Source organism: Equus caballus, chromosome X (genome assembly GCF_041296265.1).
Source record: "Equus caballus isolate H_3958 breed thoroughbred chromosome X, TB-T2T, whole genome shotgun sequence".
In the NCBI taxonomy this organism is placed as follows: Eukaryota; Metazoa; Chordata; class Mammalia; order Perissodactyla; family Equidae; genus Equus; species Equus caballus.
Window position 1 is genome coordinate 104,122,728 of NC_091715.1, and position 27,897 is coordinate 104,150,624.

Sequence of the window (27,897 nt, forward strand, 5' to 3'; positions counted from 1 at the left end):
AATTAAAAGGAATTCAGGATATAGATAATAGCTTGATATAAGATTTGTCATAAAGCGTTTTGTATCTGTGTGCCAAGTCCTCCCATTTCGTTCTTCCAGGTGGCTCAAATTTCCCTCCTTTTTTTGACTTCCCTGGACTCCACTACTCTGACTCCTCATCCCCCCATTGCAGCATTGTTACTGCATCTTCCTAGCTGGTTGCGTTCTTCTCCAGCCCATCCTATGCATCAAGCCAATCATCTTTAGATAGCACTGCCCTTGAGTCTTTTGTTGATGTTGTTGCAAGAATCTACAATGGCCTTCTAGTCTACTGCATCATATTCAAATTCCTCCGCATGTTTCTCAGGATCCTCCAGAATTTATCTCCATTCTATCTATCTAGTTGTATTTCCAGTGACTCCACATGATGAGCAACTTTCTCTTTATCCCATCCCACCCAACTCCTTCTCACCAGATCATCCAGATCATTCTCCTATAGTAACAATATGTTTGCTAAGTTCCACCTCTGTTCCTTAGTTTGTGTTGTTAATCTTTCCTACGTTACTTCTTCCTTACTCTCTGCCTTTCTATTCCTTAAGGTCTATGTGGAGACCCACTTCCTTTAGAAAACTTTCCCCAACTCTGTCAGCCAATATAGAGTTCTCCTTTCTCCATTCCTTTACCACATATAGCCTTATGGCTCAAATGCTACAATTTTTCATTAGAATGTGTCCTTTGTTCTATTATCTCTTTATTTTGATGTGTTGATTCTGTGTTCATAGTCCTACATAGTAAATTGAGGGAAACAATAAAACCTGTTAGCACAAGTCTTGGTGGACAAAAATTGCTCAGTCAGTATTTTTGATCAATTAGCTTAATGAAGGTACCACTGCTTTATAATTTTGTTATGGAGGTTGAGGTGGGGAGTAAGGGATGATTCAGAGACATAAAAGCTTCAATCTACCAGAAATGTCCATTAGGGTAATATTTCATTAAGAATATTTAACACCTCAATGTAGGTATGGAGATTTAATGTGTATTTAATTATACTTTTAAAATCTATGTTTCTTTGACAAACAAGCTTATAGAAACCACTCAAAATAGTCCATTTGTCTGCTCTTGTCGGAAAGTGTAGCTGTCGAAATGGTCTATTTACAGTGAATCAATGGTGCTCTAAATGTGCGGGGAAATGGATATTGTATGGATAGAATAACACCTCAAGTAGGAACACTGTCTAATAAATGTTTACACACCATCAAGTCTAGAAACATTAAATATCATACTCGATAGAATCTTTCTTATCCTGTGATTTATCTCAATTTTTCCATTACCTTCTTTCATTTTCTCTTCTAGCTTTACTCACAGACAAGCCTCCGAAGCCATTGTTCCCCATGGAGAATCAGCCAAGTGTTATAGATGTCCAGCTGGGTAAGTCCCCTTCTGGGAATAATAGATCTTAAACTTTCTCTCTGTTAACAGATGGGGAAAATTGCACGAACCAGGAAAGGTTTATTGCCACTGTTATTACATGCAAATCAATTTGCATCTGCTCATTTATAACCCTGGAGTTCAGTGCAATAGCAGTTTAAGAAAATGAGTTTGTATTGCATCAAGGAATGGTAATACTAATTGGTTACACTGGGTATTAAGTGTGCTGTAGGACAGAGCTTTTTAACTCTGTGATTGATAGATTCATTGGTGTCGTGCATTGGTGATTGGTACAGAAAACTTTTCATGTTTGTCAGCCAAAAATTGTTATTTAGAGAGCATTAACTCCTGGAGAACAAGCACTTTTTAAAATAAAAGAACCACTCAGTACAGCCTTTAAAACAATTTATAGTATTATTTCCAATGGCACAATCTAGAGCAATTAAAACCTGTTTTTAGGTTGAGAACCTGAATATTTATGAATCATATAGTGCTTAGAAAAGTAACAAGTTGATTTATGGGTGCTACGGTCTTTTTATAGACTCAGATAAGGATGCAAGGTGTTGAGCCCCTTTTCTGAGTCCTCCACTACTAATACTTATGTTTCAAGAATTGTAAGCTTGAAACTCACAGGCAAGCTAGTATCTCTTCCAAACTGTGGCCTTTACTCTAAACTATATCCTTTAACATCTGTGAGCTTTCATGTATCTTGGGTTTCATTCTATTCTTCAATTCTAAACAAGAGTACTAAGTAAATATGGTGGAAATGTATTAGGCTTACTTTAGGTATATGATTTATTAAAATATGTGGCCATAGTGGTACCTACCAATCATATAGCCAGGGAAGAAGAATTGGCCCCAGTATTTTACTCACTTGGGAAGTTTTTGACTCAACTTTTGATCTTTCCACTCCAACATGGATTGTTAGAGGCTTATTTCTATCTTGAAAATAGGTGGGTAAAATTACATTCCTAAGAGTTTATTCGTTTCTCTACAATGAAATATAGCACATTGTAGTTAATGCAGCCTAGCAGTGTGAGTACCAAAGTTAAGTATTTTAAAACAAAATGAGGAGACAATAATAAGCATGTTGTCAAGAGTGGGCTGTGGAAGTGGTGACTATTTCGTAGATAATGTTGAAGTAGTAGACCATGGCTCTCCCCTTGCTACTTGTATTATCTTGCCAAGTAATTACATTTCTTAAAGCCAAATCTAGATGTGCTGATACACCCCCTCAGTAATTTTTACTTACATCTTTCCATCCATACTGGGATAATAATACCTCAAGGGTACTCTGTAGTTTGCCAGGGGTTACCTGAAGCCATCAGATGACCTTGTATTATTAGTTTTCACGGAGATTCAAGTGGATAAATTGTTTTTATATGAAAACTTATATATTAAGGAGTCGAAAGCCAAATTCACACAACTGTTTCAAATAAAACATAGTAAATTTTGTGTTCGTGACCCCTGGGTAGATACTTCTTCATTCTCCTCTGCTGTTAGGCAAACTTCAACAGAAAAGTGTGAGGAGTTCTGCTCTTGAGCAAGGAAACAGACCCTTCTAGGGAGTACATTTTTTTCAGGTTCTTGGGGTGCAACACCTGTATGTGCTACTCAGGACCTCTCTAAGATGTATGCCTTGTATAAATATGTATTCCAACATAGGTATATATGCCAAAATAACCCACCACCGACACCACACTGTAAAATCACTAAAGTAATTTGCTTGCAATTTATATTAGATGCAAAGCTAAACTTTTCAGTTATTAATTTGTAACACAATTTGGAAACAACTTTATTGACAGAAAGATGGAGACCTGCCCATTTTTCATGCTAGAAGGGCTGTTTCTCTGAGATGCTACAGCAACCATGTAATTCAGAGAAAGAAAAACAAAATCCGTTAAACCAGATCTTTGACATTTCAAGGAGTACATGACTGGTTAATTTTAAATGGTCTTAACTTTTCCATAGATTTATTTAGCACCATTTATTTACAGCTGGAAATCATTTTGTAAGTTACTCTTATGCCTCAATAGTGAGGTGACGTTAGGAGCACTATAAATGTCAGAGAGCTCCTCAGTCAGTGGGAGCTCTAAAGTCAGAATGATGAGGGTTTAGAAACCCTAGGGGTAAAAAGAGGTAGAGAAAGATAATTGGGGCGATTGGACATCCCTGTCTATATCTGGAAAACTTTCAGAATTCAGTAAGATCATGAAAACTTCCGGAAATTATTTTCCTTTCCTTTTTTAAAACTTTATCAAGTGCATTAAGCTTTAGACACCCTCAAACTAGAACTAGAAATGGAACTACCCAAAAATACAATAATCCAATACAAATGACTAAGCACATGATTACCAAATTCAGGTTTCCCAAATCCCAGTACTTAAAATTTGAGACAACATTGTGGTGGATTAAAGTTGGCCACAGACTTTTTGCTACTCCTGACATCTAAATGTAGTTTCTCATTCCCCTCTCCTTGAATCTGAGTTGACCTTAGGGACATGCTTGGCCAATAGATTATGGCAGAAGTGATACTCTGGGATTTTAGAGACTAAGTGAAAAGAAACCTGGCAACTTTTCTTCGGGTCTCCTGGTCTGCTGTGAAACTACCATGCTGTGAAAAGCTCAAGCCACATGGAGAGACCCTAGAGGATGAGGCACCATGTGGAGAAAGAGAGGCCAATGAGCACCAAGCCACGGGACATGTGAGTGAAGAAGCCATATTGGAAGTGAATCCTCCAGCCCCAGCTACCCTGGCTTATGCCATGTAGTTCAGAGACAAACCACTGAGCTGAACTCAGATTTCTGACACAAACAGTCATGAGCAAAATAAAAATGGTTGTCGTTAGCCACTAAGTTAGGTGTAGTTTGTCAAAAAATAAATACCCAGAACAAAGATTAATTAATTTTCTCTAGAACACTGTGAATTCCATTTTCCCTATGGACAAGAAACTCATGCAGGCAATTTATGCAAAATGAGAAACACTAGGGGAAACATTGACTATCAGCTTCAAGGTAATTTTAGAAAACATGGTCTGGAATAATTATTTATGTGTTTTTTGAGGGTTACGCTCAGTTCTCAGTTCTGTATATTTTTAAAAGCAATCCAGTAAATGAAAATTTTCAGTAGAAATGAATACATTTTAGTGCATGGAATTGGCTTCAGTACAGATATTTTGTTGTGTCTCTAGAGGAAAATAAACATCTTGACTTTCTCTCTCCTATAACGTAATCCATTAGTCATCCACAAGATTCAAGAAATTTACATACTTTTTGCTGACATAGTGATGACAGTTTGGTTGTTGCTAAATTGTGTTCACATTGTAATGCTGAAAGAAGATTAATCTTAACAAAATAACCATATATTTTGAGATGATAAACACATTCTTAACAAAATAATATGAATACTATTGCTCTCACAAAGCACGCCTATTCAGCTAAAGCTGCCTATGGTAATGGATGAAATACAAAGACAAGAGCAATGTACAAATCACACACAAAAATCCAATTTGGTCCTGTTATCTTCTATATATTTTCTCTCTCTGAAGGTAAATTTAGCTTTAAATTTGATAAACATGACTTTGCTATACCAGGACTAATTATTTTTTTGGCATTTGAAAAGAAGTATATTTTCAAGAATTTTCCTAAGAAAAAATAACTCTGCATTACAATATATTAATTTATATTGCACTTGAATACCAAATTACTAACATCATAGTGACATGTTTCCCACTTGAAATGTATTGATGATAAGTAGACCCTTCTTTGGATACTGCTTTTATTAACGAACTCAAACGCATGCTTTACAAACTGTAACAGACTCCTAGAAGCTTTGAAAAGGCTACGAACAAATGTGGATGAAAACATTTGAGATCTGACATCTAATTTCAATTAAATTTGGAAATGTGCCGTGTTCTTCTCATTGATGGTAACTTTTTTTCTTGGAAGTTTCCCAAGACTTAAAATAAGCTAGTTAGTGTTATGCAGAAAATAAATATAAAGACCGTTTACTTTCTCTTTTTGTGTCAGAGTCAAAAGAAGGCCTGGGGGCCTAAAGCGTGTCAGAAAAACTCAGACCAGTGGAACAGTCCAAGCTAATTGAATACCTCAGATGTTTCAAAAAGCCAGATAGTTCATCTCTAGATGAATCTGATCCAGTATGAAAGATTCTCTTTATTTCTATTCTTTTCTCATTCAGAATTTATTTTATTATTCCAGGCAATCCAAATTTATATTTCATGACTGTGTTACGTGCTACTCGCTTGAACGTTCTCTGTGTATATAAGGAGTGTTAATCTTTGTTAGAAATCAATTTTGCTAGCATATCAGTTTCTACTGAAAATTATATTAGGTCTCTTAAGAGACCACTGTAAAAGACTCTACAAGAGAATAAAGCAAAATATAGTATTTAATACAATACTCAGGACTATAAGGCAGAAATAAATAACTAGTTGAATCCCAAATTAAGAAATTAGCTGTTTAACCAAATCTATCTGTTTTACACTTTAATTAGCTAAAAACATTTTTTGAATTCCTAGTGGATGCCAAATACTGTGTTAGATCCTGGGGATATAGAGGTGAATAAAATGAGATCCTAGGCCTTACGGTGTTCTCAGTGTAGTGGGGAAGACAAATATGTAAGCAGAATTACAATGCAATATGATAACTGCCAAAACAGACATGGGGAAAAGGGAGAGTGACTTTTTTGTGGCAAGATCTCATAAATTAACAGTTCTATCTATACTCTCTGACTTTCACTCAATATAATGACTTATCTCTGTAACCTCAACCCAAGTACTAGATTTATTTGACAATATTTATAAGTTGCCAAAGATATAACCTTTTGAAATAATAAATTGAAAAAATAAATAGCCATTTTCTTTAATGTGACGAAAACTAAAAATGGAAACCTATGATATCCTTGAGTTTCTTCAGTTTAGCAAAATTAGTTAACTCTTTCTATAGTTGTGAATCCAAAAGCAACTCACCAACCAGTTGAGCTAAAATGTCACGCCAGTATTACTATCAATGCAAATAGCAATACATGATCATTTCATTAATTCAAGTTATGACTTGGTATATGCATTATGTGTATAATGGTGGTAGCAAGGGATTTCTTTGAATTCTTTCTGTTTTTGTATACTCCTTCTACCCTTTTAGCTTCAAATAACTTCTTGAAAACCTTCATTAAATCTTGAGTAAGTGACAACTTTGGAAAGGAAGAAGAAGGGTATCATGCATTCACTCAACTTTCTTGGCACACATAATTGGAACTGATTCATGGCAGCATTCACTCTCCCTCGTAGACATTCTAGGGTTAGTGAGTTGTTTCCAAAAGATAGATTTTTTGCAGGATAACATGCATGACTTAGCATGGGCTACCTCAAACTGCAAACTATTTTATTGCCCAGAATGTATAACATGTGCATTATTTACAACTTTGGAAAATCTGGGCCAAGCCTTTTCCCTGAGTTAACTGCTGTATTAATGCTTGAGACTGAAACTGGTTTACTTACTTTGTCTAAGCTATAACTTAGTTGTACTGGGTTTGAGACACTTAAGAATGAAAAGAAAAAGTTAACAGTTTACTAAAGATTTATCTGTGATGTAACAAGTTGATTATGAGCATCTTAGGAATAACATGAATATTGACCAAACCTCTGTGCGTATATTGCTGTTTGGGGCCATTGCTGAAGCTTATGTCCTCTTGACATATTAGTTGAAGGTGTTTCATCACACTTTCATTACTGCCAATACCATAATTTGACACATATAGAAACAAAATTATTTGAGAATTTACTATGTACTATGCACTGCAGTGGTCATTTGTACAAACACTGTCTCATTTATTTGTCCTAAAAGCCCAAAGTAATACTAGGTAGTTTTGAACCATTATGCAGAAGAAGAAACTCAGCCTCAGAAAGATGAAATAACTTTCATCTTTTCATTTCATTTCATTTAGTAAGTGTCAGAAATGGGATTTTGATCAGATTTATCTGTCTCCAAAGTTTGTGTTGTTTTTATTATAGTGTACTGAGTAAGCTAACATCATCTAGGGCCAAAATTATACCCTCAGAAAGCTATCAGTGTAATAGGGATATTCTAATAATAATAATAATAATAATGACTGTATTACACATATTTTAACTATATATAAAAAATATTATTTAGCAATAGCTCTACTACTAATAATAGTTATTGTTATAATAAATTCATTTTATTTAATAATAGCTCTACTACTACTAAGAATAGTTATTATTATTTGTAGTAGTAGTAATCGAGCTATCATTTATTGATTGCTTACCAGGTACTAGACACTATACAGTCATGCATTGCTTAACTACAGGGATACATTCTGAGAAATGTGTCCTTACGTGAGTTCCTTGTTGTGCAAACATCATAGAATGTACTTATGCAAACCTAGATGGTGTAGCCTACTACACACCTAGGCTATATGATACTAATCTCATGGGACCACCAACGTATATGCAGTCGATCATTGACTGAGATGTTATTATGTAGCACCTGACTGTATTAAATATATTATATGGATTATCTCATTTAATTCTTCCAATAACTCTATGAGATAGATGCAACTATTTGCCCCATTTTTTAAGAGCACTGTTAAGACATTACTCATATACCATACAACTAACCCACTTACGTCATACATTTCAATGGTTTCTAATATATTCACAGAGTTGCAAAACAATCATCACAATCAATTTCAGAACATTTCAACACCCCAAAAAGAAACTTCATACCCATTAGCGGTCACTTCTCAGTCTTCCACCTCCAGGAAACCACTAATCAATTTTCTATGTCTATAGATTTGCCTATTCTGATCATTTAACATAAGTGAAATCATACAGTATGTTGTCTTTTGTGTTTGGCTTCTTACACTTAGCATATTGTTCTCAAAATTCAAACATGTTGTAGCTTGTATCAGTATTTCATCTCTTTTTATTGCTGAATAGTATTCCATTATATGGATATACTACATTTTATTCATCTATTCATCTGTTGAAGAACATTTTGGTTCTTTCTACTCTTTGGCTATTATAAATAATGCTGCTATAAACATTAGCATACAAATTTTGGTGTGGATATATGTTATTATTTCTTTTGTATATTTACTTAGGAGTAGAATTCTTGGGTCATTTGGTTACTCTATATTTAACCTTTTGGGGAACTGCTAGATTATTTTCCAAAGCAACTGCACCATTTTACATTCCCAGCAGAAATGCATAAGCATTCCAAATTCTCCTTGTCAACACTTTTTTTTTTTTTTAAAGATTTTATTTTTTCCTTTTTCTCCCCAAAGCCCCCCGGTACATAGTTCTATATTCTTCATTGTGGGTCCTTCTAGTTGTGGCATGCGGGACGCTGCCTCAGCGTGGTTTGATGAGCAGTGTCATGTCCGCGCCCAGGATTCGAACCAACGAAACACTGGGCTGCCTGCAGCGGAGCGCGTGAACTTAACCACTCGGCCACGGGGCCAGCCCCATTGTCAACACTTTTTATTTTCCATTTTTTTTTGTATCTCATGGTTTTGATTTGCATTTCTCTGATGAGCATCTTTTTGTCTGCTTATTTGCCATTTGTATGTCATCTTTGGAAAAATATCTATGGCCCATTTTTTAAATGAGGAAATTGGGCTCAGAGAATTCTATAACTTACCCAAGCTAGTAAGTAGTTTATCAATAGTAAGGCCTAAGTTGAGAGTCTTAATAATTACCCATAATGTTCATTAGTGTTAGTACTGTTGTTTAGTCAGTCTTTTTGCACTGGGGGCTTACTTCTCTTTCCTTTTTTAAGTGGATTTTTGGACAAAAGGTGAGTGATCCTAAATGAATAAGTTAAAAGAGTATCCAGAGTTAATTGATTCAGTGGGAAAATACAAATGAGTAAGAGATGATTATTTTGAATTTTCGACCATTGTAACTCAGGCCAAAACACTTTTTCAAATGGCAAACTAATTCAGAAGCTGCGGACATACCTGAAAACTGGCTGTGAAGCACAAGGCAGTATAGAAAAGTTTTCCAGAGGGATGTACACTTAAAGGGCCAGAAAACAGCATACACTCCAGCATCTGAAAAGATATAATAAATTCATCTGTGTCATTCAAGGATAGGAAGGATAGATTAGAGACTGAACTCTCTGCTGTTGGAATTTATTAGGAATATTTGTCAACTGAGGGCTCTATTCCCCAGCAGGATGTTATGTCTGTATTTATATCAATACCATCAGCTTTATAGGACTTTTCATCAGTTCTATCTTCTAACCCATTTTAATCAGTGGATAATGGATGCTTTTTAAATATCTGAAAAGGGAAAAAGTTAAAGCTACATATTTTGACTATGTCTAAACCTCCAACATGAACTGGGGAAAAAACAGAATAATTTAGATACCCCTTCCAACTCAAATAGCTTATATTATTTCATATAAATAAAAGTGGATTTTATATTACAGGTAAACTTGTAGAAAATTTAAGGAAATATTATCTGACTCGTTCATACACAAACCACTTCTAAGTGTCCTCATAATTGAGGTGGAAGGGTGACTTTGCATTATTTAAATAGTTCCTTTAATTATTCTCTACATTTTATTTGTATAGATATGGCTTAAATTTTGAAAGACATTTTGCTCCTTTAGAAGTAGTTCTTTCCAGAAATTACTTAGAGATATCAGGGGTGGTATATAAATATCTGGTCCTGTTAACAGGCACATGTGTTGCTGCGATTTAGAGAACACCAGAAATCTTCCCCTTTTCCTTACCCTAATTATCTCTTGTATTGTTACAGTGGGCAACCATAGATCAGGGTCAACACAAAATAAGGGCCAGGCAAGAGATCTGGGGGAAAACTCAGAGGTTTGTGAAGCCCAAGCTGATAGTTATAGTCAAGCTTAGAGCTTGCAGAGGCCCCAGCAGGGTGGTGAGCAGATAGGTCCGGTCAGAGAACATGCCAATCTTGGGTTTCTAGCAATGTAGGAAAGTCAAAGGCTGAGAAGCCATCAGAAATCAGGCAACAAATGGATACTGAAAGATCAAAGGCAGCAGCATTAGACCTATAAGAGTTGGCACTTGATTTCTAGAACAGAAAGATATTGTCACTGTGGGCATAGTCCCTAAAAAAGTCGGAAAGAACTGAGGCTTAGAGTGATGCAGAGGAGGACACACGTGGCAATTAGGAGCCATTTAAGACCCCTTGGGTGAGAAAGGGAGGTCCATCAAAAAGAGTGGAGGACAGACATGGCCATAGACCGGTTCTGATAGAAATAGTCTAGTCTTTGCCAATATGTGAATTTTGAAAATTGAATTAATAGTGTATGCATCATGTCCAAAAACGCACTTTAGTTTTGTTCAGAAATGTGGTACCAACCCAGGAGCTTCTACATATTGAAATTTTGCATATGCTTTAAACAGTTGTTTTCCAAGAACTGGAGCTCCTCCCCACTGAAGGCCTATATCAGATAGTTTATTTTCCTTAGTTGCAAATGTGCTGAGAGTGACCCATTGGTATAATGATGATTTTCCACTTACAGCTAAGCTATTTGATGAGATTTTAACTTGGCGAGATGATAACCATGGTGTGTTTCAAAGCTGATGGTTATGATGAGTCAGCAGAGGAATGAAAAGAATGTCAACATGTGGAGTGAGACTCTGCGTTAGAGGAGAGGGAATTTTGGTCAAGACCCAATTTGAAAATCCCCTTACCTCAAATATGGGAAAATGAAAGTGCTCTAGAAAGGAAAAGAATCATGCTGATTCTAGATAAGAGAATTGCAGACAGGGAAGGGTTAATTTTAATAATGATATCTCATATTTATGTAGAATACTTCTCCAAAGAACTAAAAGCTTTTGTTAGTTATCATTTAATTAATTTCTTTGATATTTCTGTAAAACGGGATGAACCATTATTAACCATTTACATGTGTGGAGATTAAGGTTCTTTGTGACACCCACAGGCAGTTTAACTGAACATACTAGTGAGGAATCAGCTGGATCAGTACTGAATAAATGATTATTAGCCTGACCGTTATTAGACAGCTCAGAATTACTATTGACTCTGCTATTATATATGTATGAATGTATAGCAGAGATGATCTATCTACTCACTTCTGGCTGTGTTGCTACCTCCTTACTCAGCCTAGTAATTAGCTTATTAACCTAAGAACAGCTGTTCTCAGGAGTGCCCACTTAGTATATTAAACTAGCAGCTCTTAAACTTTGCAGACTGGTACTCTGTGCTTGCATTTACACTTTCATTCTATTTCCTTCTTTCATGTTCATTTCTGAGATTTTAGTTTTTAGATTCTTCTGATGTGCAAAGATTTCTTAAAAAGGACGGGTTAAAAAGCAAATAAGGCAGCAATAGCAGTAGGCACAGGTTAAAAGTTGTAGGAGATGAGAGAGACACATTGCATTCACGTAATGTGTGGAAATAGCTTAGTAAGAATGGAACTTCTCATTTGTCAGAGGCAAGTCCATGATACTATTGGTCCACTAGGCCATTATTTCTTGTAAACCTTCTATTTGACTTTCACTATGTCTGTGTATGCCAATGGATAATTCTATTACTCATCTTCCAGTTGTCTTCCTCAAATGGATTGTTTTACTGCTTTTAATCTACTCTTATCAGCATTTCACTCTGTCACAGTGGTCTTTATTCTTAGCAAGGAAACTTAGTGCAACTTATTTTATTCTACACATCTGGAAACCAGTGTCACATCCAAAGTCACAGAAGCAACAGACCAAGACCATTCAATGTCAAATGTCTCAAATTTCTTCTCCTCTATTTCAAAATATTTCTTCGGGTTTTTTTTTCCTTTCTTTTCCCCTTTCCTCTATTCTAGAAAGAAGAGATGCCATTATCTCATCCCAAATTTAAATTGTCTACCTCTGGTCTTGATTCCACCCCTTCCCATAATTTTTGGTAACCATCAAATATCCCATCTTTCAACTGAATTTTCAAACTCTGTCCCATAGTAAATACACTAAATTTTCTCCCATTCTAAATGCATCTATATATTTTTTAAAAACTACTTACCTTATCCTGCTTCCTCTTTGAGGTACACTATCCCATCTCTCTTTTTCCTGTCCACACTCAATTGCTTGAAAAAGTATACATAAACCATCTGTTTTACTATATCTCATTTACTTCTCACCTTATTGAAGTCAAACTTCCACCCTACTATTCTGCTGAAACTCATCTCTCAGTTATCTAAATATCTTTTCATAACTACCGAATTGCTGAAGCCTCCTCTATCACCTCTTTCTTTTTAGGATCATTTTACACCCTTTGACACCACTGAACAAGTTTTTTGGTAGCATCTTGCCTGGCACACAATGGGTATTCAGTGTGTGATGAACACCTCCTCTTCAAAATCTTCTGTTTGCTCTCCTAGTTACAGCCTAATTTATCTTCTTCTTTCTTCTAAATCTTTCTTTCTGATCTTTCTTCCTACAACTGCTTCTGTAATTGGCTTTAATGGAAAAAAGGATAAGTACAAGTTTAAACCAGAAGGAAAATTTTTAAATCTTCACAAAATAAATCATGAGAATAAGAGTTTGGCTAATGTGTAGTCCTTTTGTAAAGAAGATAGACGTGCCTGACTTGCTTTATTTGGTAAAGAGAAATGCCTATTCTTAATTAACAGAAGTTTAAGAAGGGACTCTGATTGTTAACTTGGATTGTTGATAGGACTTATCCAGTCATGAAGATATTTATTGAACACTTACTATGTCTAAGATCCTATGGAGACCACAAATGGCTAAGATGCAGATATGGCTTCTGTGGAGACAGGAATTTAGCTGAGGTGATTGAGATAAACAATACAAGATAAAAGGTGACATCAGTAAGACAGTAATAGAATAAGAAGCCCCAGACCTTGTTCCTCTATAGAAACACGCACTTAACAACAATGAACAGTCCAAAAGTCCTTTATGAGAACTCCAGAAATCAGATAGGAAGTCATAATACCCCAGTCAAGGTCAAAGCCAAGAACAGTTGCATTGAAAGCGTAAGAAAAGCTGTTGTATTTCAACCATGTCAGCTCTTCCCTCAAGCTGGCACAGCTTGCAATTGGAAGGAAAACCTTAACTTGCAGCTTCTCCCTTGGGTGGGAAATAGAAGAGTGGAATGTACATTTAGTATTCCAGGTTTTGGGGGGACTGCACAATGGATTGGTTTCTGTCTCTCCTGTTTCAGATGTTGATGGGGAAGCAGAATGCCTGGGGTGCCTGGGGTGCCTGGGGAGGAGCACAGAAAATAAAAGAGAGCTCAGCAGCATGAGGCAGTGCAAGAGAACCTCCAGTATTGCAGACAGACACCAGAAGGAGCAAGATACTACAAGCTGCTGTAAAAGAAACCAACAAACCTCTGTAACTGGGAAATTACATAGTCTAGTGAAGACGCATCCCCAGAAAAATTTTGAAAGGCCCCCAGAATCTCTAGCCAGGTTATTAGTGAAGGTATTTCCCTGTATGAAACCTTTCTATAAAGATTGGAAGAGGTGGCTGTGTTTTCAAATGCATGGGTAGTAACAAATTTCAAGGCACACAAGGAAATAAGAAAACATGACCCAATCAAAAGAACAAAATAAACCTCTAGAAATCAACCCTAAAGAAATGGAGGTATGTGAATTACCTGACAAAGAATTAAAAATAGCCATCATGAAGATGTTCAAGGAGATCAAGAAAACAATGCTTGAAAAAAGTGAAAATATATGCAAAGAGAAAATTTTTTAAAAAACAAACAAATTTTAGAGCTGAACAACATAATAACTGAATTGAAAAATTCACTGTAGAAATTTTACATTAGATTTGATCAAGCGGAAGTAAGAATCAGTGAACTCAAGACAGGTCATTTGAAATTATCTAGTCAAAGATATCTAGTCAAAGCAAAAGAAAAAATAATGAAAGTGAAGAAAGCCTGAGACTTATGAGACACCAGTAAGTGGACCAATATATACTTTGGAAGTCTCAGAGGGGAAGAAAGAGAAAAAGGGGCAGAAATCTTATTTGAAGAAATAATGAGCAACAACTCTACAAATCTGGGAAAGGTAGTGGAAATCCATATTCAAGAAGACCAAAAGATCCAACTAGGATCAATGCAAAGAACCCCACATCAAGACACACTACGAGCAAATTGCCAAATTCAAAGACAAAGAAGTTTGAAACCAGCGAGAGAAAAGTGGCTTGTCACATATGAGGGAGCCCCCATAAGTCTACAAGAGAATTTCTAAAAAGAAACGTTGCAGGCCAGAAGAAAATGGAATGACATATTTGAAGTGCTGAAAGAAAGAAAAAAAACCCTGCCAACCAAGGATACTAGATCTAGCATAACTGCCCTACAAAAATGAAGGAGAAATAAAGACTTCCCTACATAAATAAAAGCTGAGGGAGTTCATCACCCCTAGACCTGTCTTGTAAGAAATGCTAAAGGCAATCTTTCAAGTTAAAATGAAGGGACAGTAGACAGAAACATGAAAACATGTAAAAGTGTGAATCTCACTGGTAAGGGTTACTAATAGACAAATGTAGAATACTGTAGTACTGTAATGATGATGCACAAATCACTTAATTATGGTATAGTAATTAAAAGACAAAAGTATAAAAATAAATATAAGTATAAAATTATGTTAATGGATCAAAATATAAAAAGATGTAATTTGTGACATCAATAACACAAAGTATTGGAGGGAAAGTATAAAAGTATTTTTGTATGCAATCAAAGTTAAATTATTATCTTAACAACTAAAATAGATTGTTATAACTTCAAGATGTTTTATGTCAGCTCCATGATAACCACAAAGAAAATACCTGTGGTAGATACACAAAAGATAAAGAGAAAAGAATCAAAGCATGCCACTACAAAAAGTCAACAAAATGCAAAAGAAGACAGCAACAAAAGAAAAGAGGGACCAAAAAGCTACAAAACAGACAGAAAACAATTAAAAAAATGGCAATAGTAAGTCCTGACTATCAGTTATTGCTTTAATTCAAAATGGATTAAACTCTCCAATCAAAAGATAGAGTGGCTGAATAGATAAAAAAAGAAAAAACAGGAGACAACTATATGCTGTCCAAAAGAGACTTATTTTAGATTTAAGGACACAGAAAGGCAGAAGGTAAAAGGATAGAAAAAGATATTCCATTCAAATGTTAACCAAAAGAGAGTAGGAGTAGCCATACATATATCAGACTAAATAGACTTCAAGTAAAAAAAATGTCGCAAAACACAAAGAAAGACATTATATAATGAAAAAATGTTCAATTCATCCGGAAGATATAAAAACAATGAATATATATGTATCCAACATCAGAGCACCCAAATATATAAAACAATCATTGACAGAACTGGAAGGAGAAATAGACAGCAACACAATAACGGTAGGGGACTTCATTGGCCCACTTTCAATAATGAATAGAACATCCAGATAGAAGATCAATGAGGAAACTGAGAACTTTAACAACATTATAAACCAATGCACCTAACAGACGTATACAGAACATTTCACCCAACATTGGCAGAACACACATTCTTCTGAAGCACACATGGAACATTTACCAGGATAAATCACATATTAGGTCATAAAACAAGTCTTGACAAATTTAAGAAGGTTGAAATTATGCCAACCATCTTTTGCAACCACAGTGGAATAAAACTAGAAATAAATACCAGAAGGAAAATTGGAAAATTCACAAATATGTGAAAATTAAAGAACACACTCTTAAACAACCAATGGGTCAAAGAAGAAATCAAAAGGGCAATTTAAAAATATCTTGAAATAAAAAAAATGAAAATACAACATACCAAAACTTAAAGGATGCAGCAAAAGCAGTACTGAGCGAAGTTTATGGTGATAAAAACCTGCATTAAAAAGAAAAAATATTTCAAATAAAATACCTAACAGTACACCTCAAAGAACTAGAAAAAAAAAACAAACTTAACACAAAGTTAGCAGAAGCCAGGAAATAACAATCATTAGAGGGGAAATTAATGAAATAGCACATAGGAAAACAATAGGAAAAAATTAACAAAAGTAAGTTTTTAAAAAAAAATCAGCAAAATTGACCATATTTATATAGTCCCCCCAAAATAGAGAAGACTCAAATAAGTAAAATCAGAAATGAAAGAGAAGACATTACAAATAATTCCACAGAAATAAAAAAGGATTATAAGAGAATACTATGAATAATTATACACTAACAAATTGGATAACCTAGAAAAAATGGATACATTCCTAGGAACATATGACCTAGCAAGACTGAATCATAAAGAAATAGGAAATCTGGTCAGACTTAATAAGGAGGTTAAAGCAATAATAACTAATAAGGAGATTAAAGTAATGACCAAAAACACGTCTATAAAAAATTTAAAGAAAAAATAATGCCCTCAAATAGCCAAAACAATCTTGAGATAAAGGAACAAAGCTTGAGGCATTACACTTTCTGACTTCAAAACATGCTACAAAGCTACAGCAATAAAAACAGCATTATACTGGCATAAGAATATGCATATAGACTAATGAAACAGAGTAGAGAACCCAGAAATAAACCCCCGCATATATGGTCAAATGACCTTCCAAAAAAATGTGGAGATTTCTCAGTGGGGAAACGATAGTCTCTTCAACAGATGTTCTGGGAAAACTGGATATCCACATGCAAGAGGATGAAATTTGACCCTTTCCCTACACCATACACAAAAATCAACTGAAAGTGGGTTAAACACTTAAACTCCTAAAAGAAAACATGGGAGAAAAGCTTCATAACATTGGTATTGGCAATAATTTCTTGGATATGACACCAAAGGACAGGCAACAAAAGTAAAAATATACAAGTGGACCACAACAAACTAAAAGGTTTCCCCATAGCAAAGGAAACAATCAATAGAGTGAAGAGGCAACCTAAAGAATGGGAAAAAATATTTGGATATTTTTGCATAAAAATATTTGGAAAAATATTTCTGATAAGGGATTAATATTCAAAATATATAAGGAATTCCTACAACTCAATAAGAACAAAAGAAACCCCACCCAATTTTAAAAATTGGCCAAAGAATTGAATAGACATTTCTCCAAAGAAGATATATGAATGGTCAACAGGTATATGAGAAGATTCTCAACATCACTAATCGTCAAGGAAATGCAAATCAAAACCCCAGTGCAATATCGCCTCACACCTATTAGGGCGTGCATTACTAACAAAAGAAAACAAAAGCAACCATCAAACAAAAAACCCCAGAAAATAACCAGTGCTGTTGAGGATTTGGAGAAATGGGAACCCTTATACATAGTTGTTGGAAATGTAAAATAGTACAGCCACTATAAGAAACAGTATGAATTGTTCCTCAAAAATTTAAGGATAGATGGGGCTGGCCCAGTGGCATAGCAGTTAAGTTCACACACTCCACTTTGGCAGCCTGGGATTTGCTGGTTTGGATCCTGGGCGCAGACCTATGCACTGCTTAGCAAACCATGCTGTGGCAGGCATTCCACATATAAAATAGAGGAAGATGGGCACGGATGTTAGCTCAGGGCCACTCTTCCTCAGCTAAAAGAGGAGGATTGGTAGCGAATGTTAGCGCAGGGCTAATCCTCCTCAAACACAAAAATTAAAGATAGAACTACCATTTGATCCACTTATCCCACTTCTGAGTATTTATCCAAAAGAATTGAAATCAGTATCTTGAAGAAATATTTACACTCTCATGTTTATTGCAGCATTATTCACAATAGCCAAGGTATGAAAGCAACCTAAAAGTCCATTGAGGGATGAAAGGATAAAGAAAATGTGGTATATACATACAATGGAATGTTGTTCAACCTTAAGAAAAGAAGGATATGAATTCTGTCATATGCTTTAGCGTGGGTGAAACTTGAGGACATTATGCTAAGTGAAATAAGCCACTCAGAGAAAGACGAATACTACATGATTACACTTATATGAGGTATCTAAGTAGTCAACTCTTAGAAGCAGAAAGTAGAATGATGGTTGCCAGGGGCTGAGGGAAGGGGAAAATGAGGAATGGCTGTTCAATGGATTTCAGTCATGGAAGATGAAAAAGTTCCAGAGGTCTGCTGTACAACAATGGGAATGTAGTTAACAATACTGCACTGTACACTGAAAGATTTGCTAAGTAGGTAGGTACATGTTATTTATTTGTTACCTGAACAAAAAATTACAGGACAGTTGGTGAGAAGTGTTCTAATAGAGATCTTCCAAGCCAGAAATCTCAGGCTTAAAATGCACCCCCCCCCCCCACCTCGTGTCATATATCATGCAACGTTGCTTAGGATTCTCCCTACTTAGAATCTTCTGTATCCTTACTTCAACAGCTTCAGATCAGGCTCCCGTATTTCTCACTGGGACATGTATTATAATCAATTCGAATTGGTCTCTTTGCATCCAGTCTTGCTCACCTTCAATCAGTTTTATCACTATAACCAGTAAAATGTAAATGTAAAAATTTTCTCTCTCTCTCCTGATTAAATAGCTTCAATAACTCTCCATTACCTACCTAGAAGAGAAAATCCAAATTTTTTACCTTGATTACAGGCTGCCATTGTCTTCTCCAGTCCTGTCTTCTCCTTGCATCCATTATTCCAACTATACAAAACTATTTCCCTTACTTTTACTTGTGCAGCAACTCATGCCCTTCTCTATCCCCAATCACCAGCCAAATATTTTTTTTATAGCAATATTGAATTTAGCATCACCTCCTAATAATGTCTTTCCTGATCACTGATCCATAACCTCAAGAAGAATGTATGTCTCCTTTTTCAATATCCCTACTACATCTTATAGCCACCCCTGGTGGTCTAATGGTTAAGATTTGGCACTCTCACTGCAACGGCATGGGTTCATTTCCCAGTCAGAGAACCACATCACCTGTCTGTTGGTTGTCATACTGTGGCAGCTGCATGTTGCCATGATGCTGAAAGAGATGTCACTAGTATTTCAAATACCAGCAGGGTCACCCATGGTGGACAGGTTTCAGTGAAGCTTCCAGACCAAGACTGGGAAGAAGGACCTGACCACCCACATCTGAAAAAAGAAAATGGCCGTGAAAACCCTATGAATAGCCATGGAGCATTGTCTGATATAGTGCTGGAAGGTGAGAGAATGGCACAAAAAAAAGACCAGACAAAGTTCAGCTTGCTGTACACAGGGCCGCTGGGAGTCAGAATCGACTCGATGGCACTAACTACAAAATCTTGTAATTCTGTCTCAGTATGTATAGCTTTTAATAATACTTTTATTTGTTGATGTGTATCTCTCTCTTTACTAGACTGTGAACTTGATACTTAGATATTTTGTTCAATATTTCTTCCCCAGAAATCATCACAGTGCCTGATGGTCAGTGAATGTTGGTTTTATGTACATATGCACATATGAATGAGTGAATAAACAGGTGAATGAATTTCTGAGAGAATCAATTTCCAGGTGGCTGGCAACATCCCTTGCTACAGCTTTCCCATTACTTTTTGTTTACTTTCCAAATTCAGCTTTACTTTAGAAGACAGCCTTGCTGTTGTTTAGAAGACAACATCCATCATTGCAGCCCTCCCATTAATTTTGTATACTTTCCAAATCCAACTTTAGAAGATAACCTTGATAGTATTTCATAGAATTTTAAAGTTGAAGGAACCTTAGTGATTTTATTAGTAAGGATAAGTAACTTCAGCAATATAGTAAATAACCACAAAATTACAGTAGCTTATCATAAGAAAAGTTTACTTTTGGGGCCAACCCCATGGCCGAGTGGCTAAGTTCGTGTGCTCCACTTTGGTGGCCCAGGGTTTCGCTGATTCGGATCCTGGGCACGGACCTAGCACCACTCATCAAGCAATGCTGAGGCAGCGTCCTACATAGCAGAACAAGAAGCACCCACAACTATGTACTGGGGGGCTTTGGATAGAAGAAGAAAAAAGAAAAAAAGAAAAGTTTACTTTTTGCTAACACAGTCTAATTGAGTGTTCAGGTGACTTTCTATGATAGTGGCTTTGCCGTCTCCCAGTGACCTTTCAGAGCCTTCGGCTGGATCCTCTGTGTTCATCTAGGGGGGAGAGAGAGAGAGATCACAAAAGTGTTTTTAGGTCTCAGAACAGGAAGTAGTGTACACCACTTCCAGCTGCATTTTATTGTCCAGAGTTCAGCTATGTAACCAACCTGATTTCAAGGGAGGCTGTAGAATGTAGAGGGATACATGGATATGGGTGAGCACTGACTGTTCCCACCCAGTCCACGAGTCCTACCCAATGTAAGGATACCTCTGGGAGAATCCCTAAAAGAGTATTGTCTGGAAGAAGAGTCTTCTATGACAATGGAGAACTCACTATCTCCACAAGGCAGCCTGTTCAATTATTGTATGATTCTAGCAAGTTCTTCTTTATGTTGAGCCATCATCTCCTTCTTTTAGTACGACAGAGTAAATCTCTTTTTCTTCCATCAAGCCCTTCAAATATTTGAGGAAAGCAGCAAATTCTCCTAGAAAATTTTCTTCTTTAGGATAAATTTTTTCAGTTTTTAGTAATTTCTTATAGGAACTTTACACTTTTAAGGCTACTCTCCTCCAGATATAATCTAATAAAATCTATAATCTAATGAAAGGTGTCAGTGTACTTCTTGAAATATGAGACCATACATGAAATGAGACCTAACTCTTGTAGAGAACAGGATACTGACTTTCTGTAATCGAGTCACTGTAAAATGAGATCATCTGTATGAAAGCACTTTTCACAATGTAAAACAGCATACTCATGGAAGGTATCATTATTATTATAAATGTAGCTTGAGATTGTGTGAGCTTATTCAGCAGCCACATCACACTGTTGGCCAGAATTTTAAACTTGTGGTCAGCTAAATCCCCAAACCTTTTTCACAGGAATTGCTACATGAAAGAGCCCCATAATCATTTGTTCCATGGTCAGTGATAAATACACCATTCATTTTCTGCCTTTGAGAAAATAGGCTTAATAGTGTCTAGATTTCCCGGGCTAGCTACCAATTTAAAAATCTTGACAAGTTTTAGATCCTATCAACCCACAAAAACCACTTTGACCAAATTCAGTGCTTTTTTTTTTAAACTATGGATTCAGTTAGCTAACCATCTTTTAAAATTTTTCTCTGCATGACAACAAATACCTGATTTAAGGTCTCTTTTATCTACTTGCGGCAGAGGTGTGGGAATAGCCTTAAACTTTTGATTTCCTCTTTAGTAGCTAATGGTTTTGTTTTCATTAATGCTCTCTGTGGTCAAGAACTGCACATTTTCTTGGAATTTGCAAACTGTACTAGTAATTTAAATTATACAGAAACCATAAATAATAGTAGCCTTGAGATCTCATGATAAGTGTAGCTAAAGCAGAAATATGGAAAAACATACCTTTTCCACTATATTCTTCTCCCTCTCTAAGAATGTTCTGGATCATTTACTTCTCAAGCCCTTAAATCGGAGCCGTATCTTAAATCCAGGATTAGCAGTCCATAATGAAAGGATCAGAATTTTTTTTAATGCAGTCATTTTAATTGCCTAATCTATTTGTACTTCTCCACAGGGAATGTGGTGGTGTTTTCAAATATTGAGCTTTTGAAATGGTTCCCAATGAATTAATTGGGCTACTGCAATCAGTGAAAGGCAACTACATTATGTAATGTTTGAAATATATTAACTCTCTTCAGTCTTAGTAGAACAAAATTTCCAGTTTACTAAATAAGAGAAGAAAGAAATCTGCTTCTGTATTAGATAATCAAAAGGACATAGCAGTTCCAACTGAGCCTAAGAACCTCACAGTGTCTATTTACCACATGAATACAGTGGTGCATCCTGTGTAGGAGTATCCTATATAAGCGGACTGGTTACATTCTACTATGCCATACCCACACTTAGCCTTACTACATATACTAATTTCCTGAGTCTGCTGTAACAAAGTGCCACAAACTGAGTGGCTTAAAACAAGAGAGATTTATTATCTCACAGTTCCAGAGACTAGAAGTCTGAAATCAAGGTGTCAGCAGTGTTGGTTCCTTCTGGAGGCTCTGAGGGACAATCTTTTCCATGTCTCTCTCCTAGCTTCTGGCAGTTGCCAGTAATGCTTGGTCTCTCAGCTTGTAGATGTTTCACTCCAGTCTCTGGTCTGTCATCACATGCCATTCTCTGCCTGTCTGTGTCTCTTTCTGTCTCTAAATTTCCGTCTTTTTATAAGGGTACCAGTGACTGGATTATAGATCTTACTTTACTCCAGTATAACCTCATCTCAACTCTGCAGAGACCCTATTTCCAAATAAGGTCACATTCACAGGTACCAGGGGTTAAGTACATAGCCTTTTGAGGACACAATTCAATCCGTAACACCACACCTACTTATACTGACATCCATATAATAATGAACATCTGAATGAGAAGTAAAATCTTCAGTCCCAAAGTGAGAAGTTTGCTGTACTAAAATCTGAACATTTGGAAGCCTGGACATATGAGTTTAAATGTAATTAGTGGCTTCTGGAAAGATATACTATTAGACAAGCATGTAGGCAGATGTCATGCAGATCTTTACAGGGAAGTCTTATCTAAAAATAAGTTGTGACCTCAGTGCTGAATCCTGCAAGTCCAGGAGAGGAATTCCTGGCTCATATATGAAGCCCCTTTCAAATTGGGCCTTATTCGAAGTATTGGTTTTTTTCCTTGTCTTAGGGCCATTAGGGCTTACTCATTTTAGCTGTCTCCTTTGACGGAAATACTTCCTCATCGCCAGGAAAATTCTGAGATCCTGATGTGTTTATAGAGTTTGTATTTATGGATCAATATCAGTTTATAGATCAGAAAAAATTAAATAAAAATATTTCATTATAACATAGCACAGAGGAGAGCAAAAGCTGACCAATTAAATCTTAAGAGTGTATGTATATATGATCGAAGTGGTTATAGTAAGCAAGTGTAATTTTAGAGTTATGTTCCTTTATTATCTTAGTCCCAAAAATGGTGGAGAAAAGGGGTAGCTTGGGAAGTGGAGCAAAATAGCTGACACATATCTATTGTTTTCCTGTAAGTAGATTCTAAATTATTGCTGTGTAGGAGTGAGATTTGTGTATTACTGTGTATCACTGGGATTACTGTCAGCCTAAACATATGATGTAATCTGGTGCTTTATTCTAGCACTTAGTACAGGCCAGTATATATGCCATGTGTAGTCAGTATAGGTAATAGGCAGTTCAGACAATAGATGATCAAAAAGTGCTGAATAAATAAATGTAATATTACTATGGTACAGTAAATAAAGATGTAACATTTACTTCTGTTGTGATCCCTAGGTCATTTTCATGCTGGTATGGTCATGTGGTATGGTATGGTTTAATTTTCGTCCTGTCCGAAGCCATAAAATAACCTCTTACCCTCTCTTTCTTACTGAGGATGCTCATTCATGTCTACACACATGGCCTTTGCCAATGTATTCTAATTTGCATAGATTTTAAATCGTACTTCATACAAATAGGTATTTTAAGTAAAGGTCCATTAGACTCAACTCATTCAAGAAAGACTTACTGAGTGCTAGTGATGTATAGGCAGTGTTCTAAACACTGTGGCTTAAAGACAGATATGGGTCCTTTTCTCATGGTGATTATTATCTAACAAGTGAGACAGAAGTTAAGCAAATTAAATGACTATTTTACATGAATGTAAAATTACAAATTGTGATTAAGTCTTATGAATGGGAAGAAGAGAGTTCGATGAGAGAACATCAGTTAGATTGTGAATGGGTAGAGATGCATGATTTCAGAAAGTTTAGAAAGACTTAAAGCATGAGGAGTCGGCATGTGAAAATTGAGGAGAGTGTGTTTCTTGTAAAGGGAATGGCGTATGTTAAGGTCCTGCAGAAGGTAAAAAGTCAGAAATATTTGAAGCACTTAAACCTGGCGTAGCTAGAACATTGTAATCTGTGGAAATGGAAGTAGGGACGACATGAATTGACATCAGAGAGGTAAAGAGTTGTTATATCACGCAGAGCCTCATAGGAGGGTTCTGCTCAAAGGAGACTTGTGATGTAATTTATATACATACATATATGTTTTTTAACTTTTGATTTTGAAATAATTTTAGACTCACAGGAATGTTGCAAAAGTAGCACAGAGTTCCTGTATAGCCTTCACCCGGCTTCTTTTAATGAGGGCCCTAGTTAAAAGGATAGTGCAGTATTTTAGGCAAAAGGTGAAGGTAACTGAGTTTAAGATATTGGTGGAAGTAAGATCAATAGCACTTCTCTTAAATTAACCTGCTATGTCTCAGACACTATGTTAAGTGCTGGAGATGCAGTAGTGAGCAAGAGAGACATGTTTCCTGTCTTCAGGAAGCTTGCAGTCTAGTGAACTTGGTAATGGATTGACTATGGTGTATTGAGAAAAAAGGTAGTGTAATGAATGTCTTCCAGGTTTCTGACTGGAACAATTGAGATGTCACTTACTAAACTGGGCATTTCAATTATCTATTACTCTTTAACAACCACTCCCCAAAATTCAGTGGCTTAAATCAATTATTTATTATTTCCTATGATGCTGTGTGCAGCTGGGTAGTTGCATTGCTGCACATAATTTTGACTGTGGTCATTCATGTAGTTGCATTAAGCTGAGAGTTTGGCTGTACTTGGAACACCCATCATGGCCTCACTCACATTTCTGGGGCCTTGGTTTTGACCTATGTCAGAAGCACCTCATTTCTCCTCCATGTAGCTTCTTTCTTTCCACATATTTTGTCACTGACTTTTAGTCCAAGCTTCTTTACTTAGTGAATCTCTTCTGAGACAGGCAAAAGATACCAGGCATCTTAAAAACTAGGCTTGGATTGGGTGTCACCTTCACCATATCCTGTTGGTCAAAGCATGTCACGAGGCGAGCCCAAATTCAAGGGGAAGGGAAATTGATTCTACCTCTTGAAAGAAGAAACTACCTGCATATAATTCTTGGTGGCAATCTTTGGAAACAATTTACCAATGTGGAAAACTCTGGAAGGAGATTTGGATTATAAGTCACAAAATCAAATGTGAGGTCAGAATATGAGAACTAGGGAGACCCTAAGAGAATTTCTGGTCCAATCACGTTGTTTTGCATGTGAAGAAACTCAAGCCCAGAAAAGGAAAGTGACACTTTAGGGTCATCCAGCTAATTAGTGCATATTTGAGGTATAGTTATCCCAAGTCAGACAGTGCTTTTTACACTATTTTCCTGCTATCTCTTTGTGTAACAAAATGTGATCTACTCTAGAATTTTCCTTCTTTCAACATTTTTCAAGCTAACATTTGAAGGAAATGAAACTTGTTTTCCAGGGAACCTCATGGGTTTCTAGTGCCTGTGGAAGAATAAGTAAATGGAGCATCATCTTAAGAAGCCGAGAAAGAAATTGGGCTCTGGCTATGTTTTATTTTCTTTTGCCTGTTTCCCAAATGGATTCATGTTGTGCCATTTTATGTTGTTCTTACTCTGTCTGTCAAGAGAATGAGTTATTTGAATTTGAATGCCTCATATATTCTGTAAATTACAAATAACAACATTCGGCTCTACTATTTTGACCTTTTCAACAATGTATAATTTTCTGGGTATGCCATTGTACATCTTTTCTTGTTTACAGCCTCAGTGAACTGTGGAAAAGAGGTGGAATGGCCATCAAATCAAAATATAAAATACTGAGAAGGTCAAAACAATGTATCATGAGACTGTTTTACAAAGCAAGGATTAAAACCAAGATAAGTCTGTCTTATTACTCCCTCCTTTCCCCCTCTATTCCGCCATACACACACAACGGGAACATCTGATTTAAAAGAGTGTGCACATGATGATGGTGGGCATGCTAGAAATGAATAATATAATAACTAAAGTTTCACTAATATTTGAGTTAATTTTGAAAAGGAATTTTACTATGTATGGACAGTCTCTAGATCAATTTTGCAAATGGATTTGATAATGCTGCACTTATCAACCTTAGTCTTGAAATTTTCTTAGGGATCTCTAGCTATCTGAATTTTCTAAAATTTAAATTACAAATTTAATTTTAATTCATTTTAATGTTAATATTGAAAAACCATTTAGCATATACTTAAGAGAAGCACAGGTCATCAAATCAAAATGTAGACTTTACAAAAGTTGGGAATCATTATCTATCTCAGTGGTATTCTTCTTTTAGTAGTGGAACCATCTCTACAAAAGCAATTTAAAGCTGAAGGCCAATATGAAAACATATTGAGAGGAAGCAACTTTAGTGAAGGAGGAGATCTGTAATGAGGTCCCAATCCCACTGGGGCCCAACCATTGCCATAGATCCCCTAAGGCTCTGCAGGTTAGCTTTTGAAAGCCTCTGTTCTATTTCAATGTACTCCTGCCTGAAACAGCCACTGACCCCTCTACAAAGTTAACTTCCGTTATTTTGCCCCATGGAAGGATGAGACCCAGAAGCTCCCTGAGTATAGGAGAAGGATAATTTTTTTATTGCTTCTAGACCCCATATAGCAACATTGACAGTATTAGGCCCAGAGTTAGATTCCATTCAATACTTAGGAGTCCCTTCAACATCAGGGTCCTTTTCAGAGACCATATTGCCAAGATTAGCATAAGTAACTGATTTCTGAAACAGTAACCAAAACTAATGGCAGCCATAAACCATAGATGTAGGGCTGCATTATTCACATCACTTAGCTTTACTCATCAAGCCCTTTCTCCTTCATCAAAATTAATGCAAACCTGTGTTTGAATTTCATATTGCCTCCATGCTGCTACTTGCATAAGGTTTACTTCAAGTAGCTAATGTTTGCCAGCTCTGAAAAAAGAAATTCCTCGGTAGATGCTCTTAGGCTTCAGAAATTGGAAAGAATTATTGTGGAGCCACCTACAGAAGGTCCCTCAGCTGCTGGCGGGAAAGAAAAAAGGAAAGCATTTCTTTACTGCTGACTTATAAAAAGGAATAAATATATTGGGGCTGGCCCCGTGGCCGAGTGGTTAAGTTCGCGCGCTCCGCTGCAGGCGGCCCAGTGTTTCGTTAGTTCGAATCCTGGGCGCGGGCATGGCACTGCTCATCAAACCACGCTGAGGCAGCGTCCCACATGCCACAACTAGAAGGACCCACAACGAAGAATACACAACTATGTACCGGAGGGCTTTGGGGAGAAAAAGGAAAAAATAAAATCTTTAAAAAAAAGAGGAATAAATATGAACTTTCCCATTGCTGTCTACCTGTGTCCAACAGTGGGAAATTTATTCATTGATTAAGCACCAATGCTCATAGATTCATTCTCAGAGCGGTGGGGGAAAGTATTGACTAGTAATGACCAACTGACTCACAGTAGATCGACGGACTAGTAGCAAATTACGTTCTATAAAACAAAGAACACTTCACTAAACATTAGGGGACAAGGGATATGGTCCTAGCTATGTCACAAAGAGGCTTGGTGATACTAAGCAACTAGTTTTGTCTCAGTAACTCAGCTTTTTCTTTCTAATTCATA

At 36.3% G+C, this 27,897-nt stretch overlaps 1 protein-coding gene across 1 annotated transcript in view; it reads left to right on the plus strand.

Annotated features, from left to right (window-relative positions):
* Nucleotides 1–27,897, plus strand: part of IL1RAPL2 (interleukin 1 receptor accessory protein like 2) — a 969,995-nt gene that overhangs the window by 715,262 nt on the left and 226,836 nt on the right. Inside the window, exon 7 of the mRNA XM_023633573.2 lies at nucleotides 1,333–1,407. Coding sequence (XP_023489341.1) covers nucleotides 1,333–1,407 — 75 coding nt within the window. The remainder of the gene's footprint in view (nucleotides 1–1,332; nucleotides 1,408–27,897) is intronic.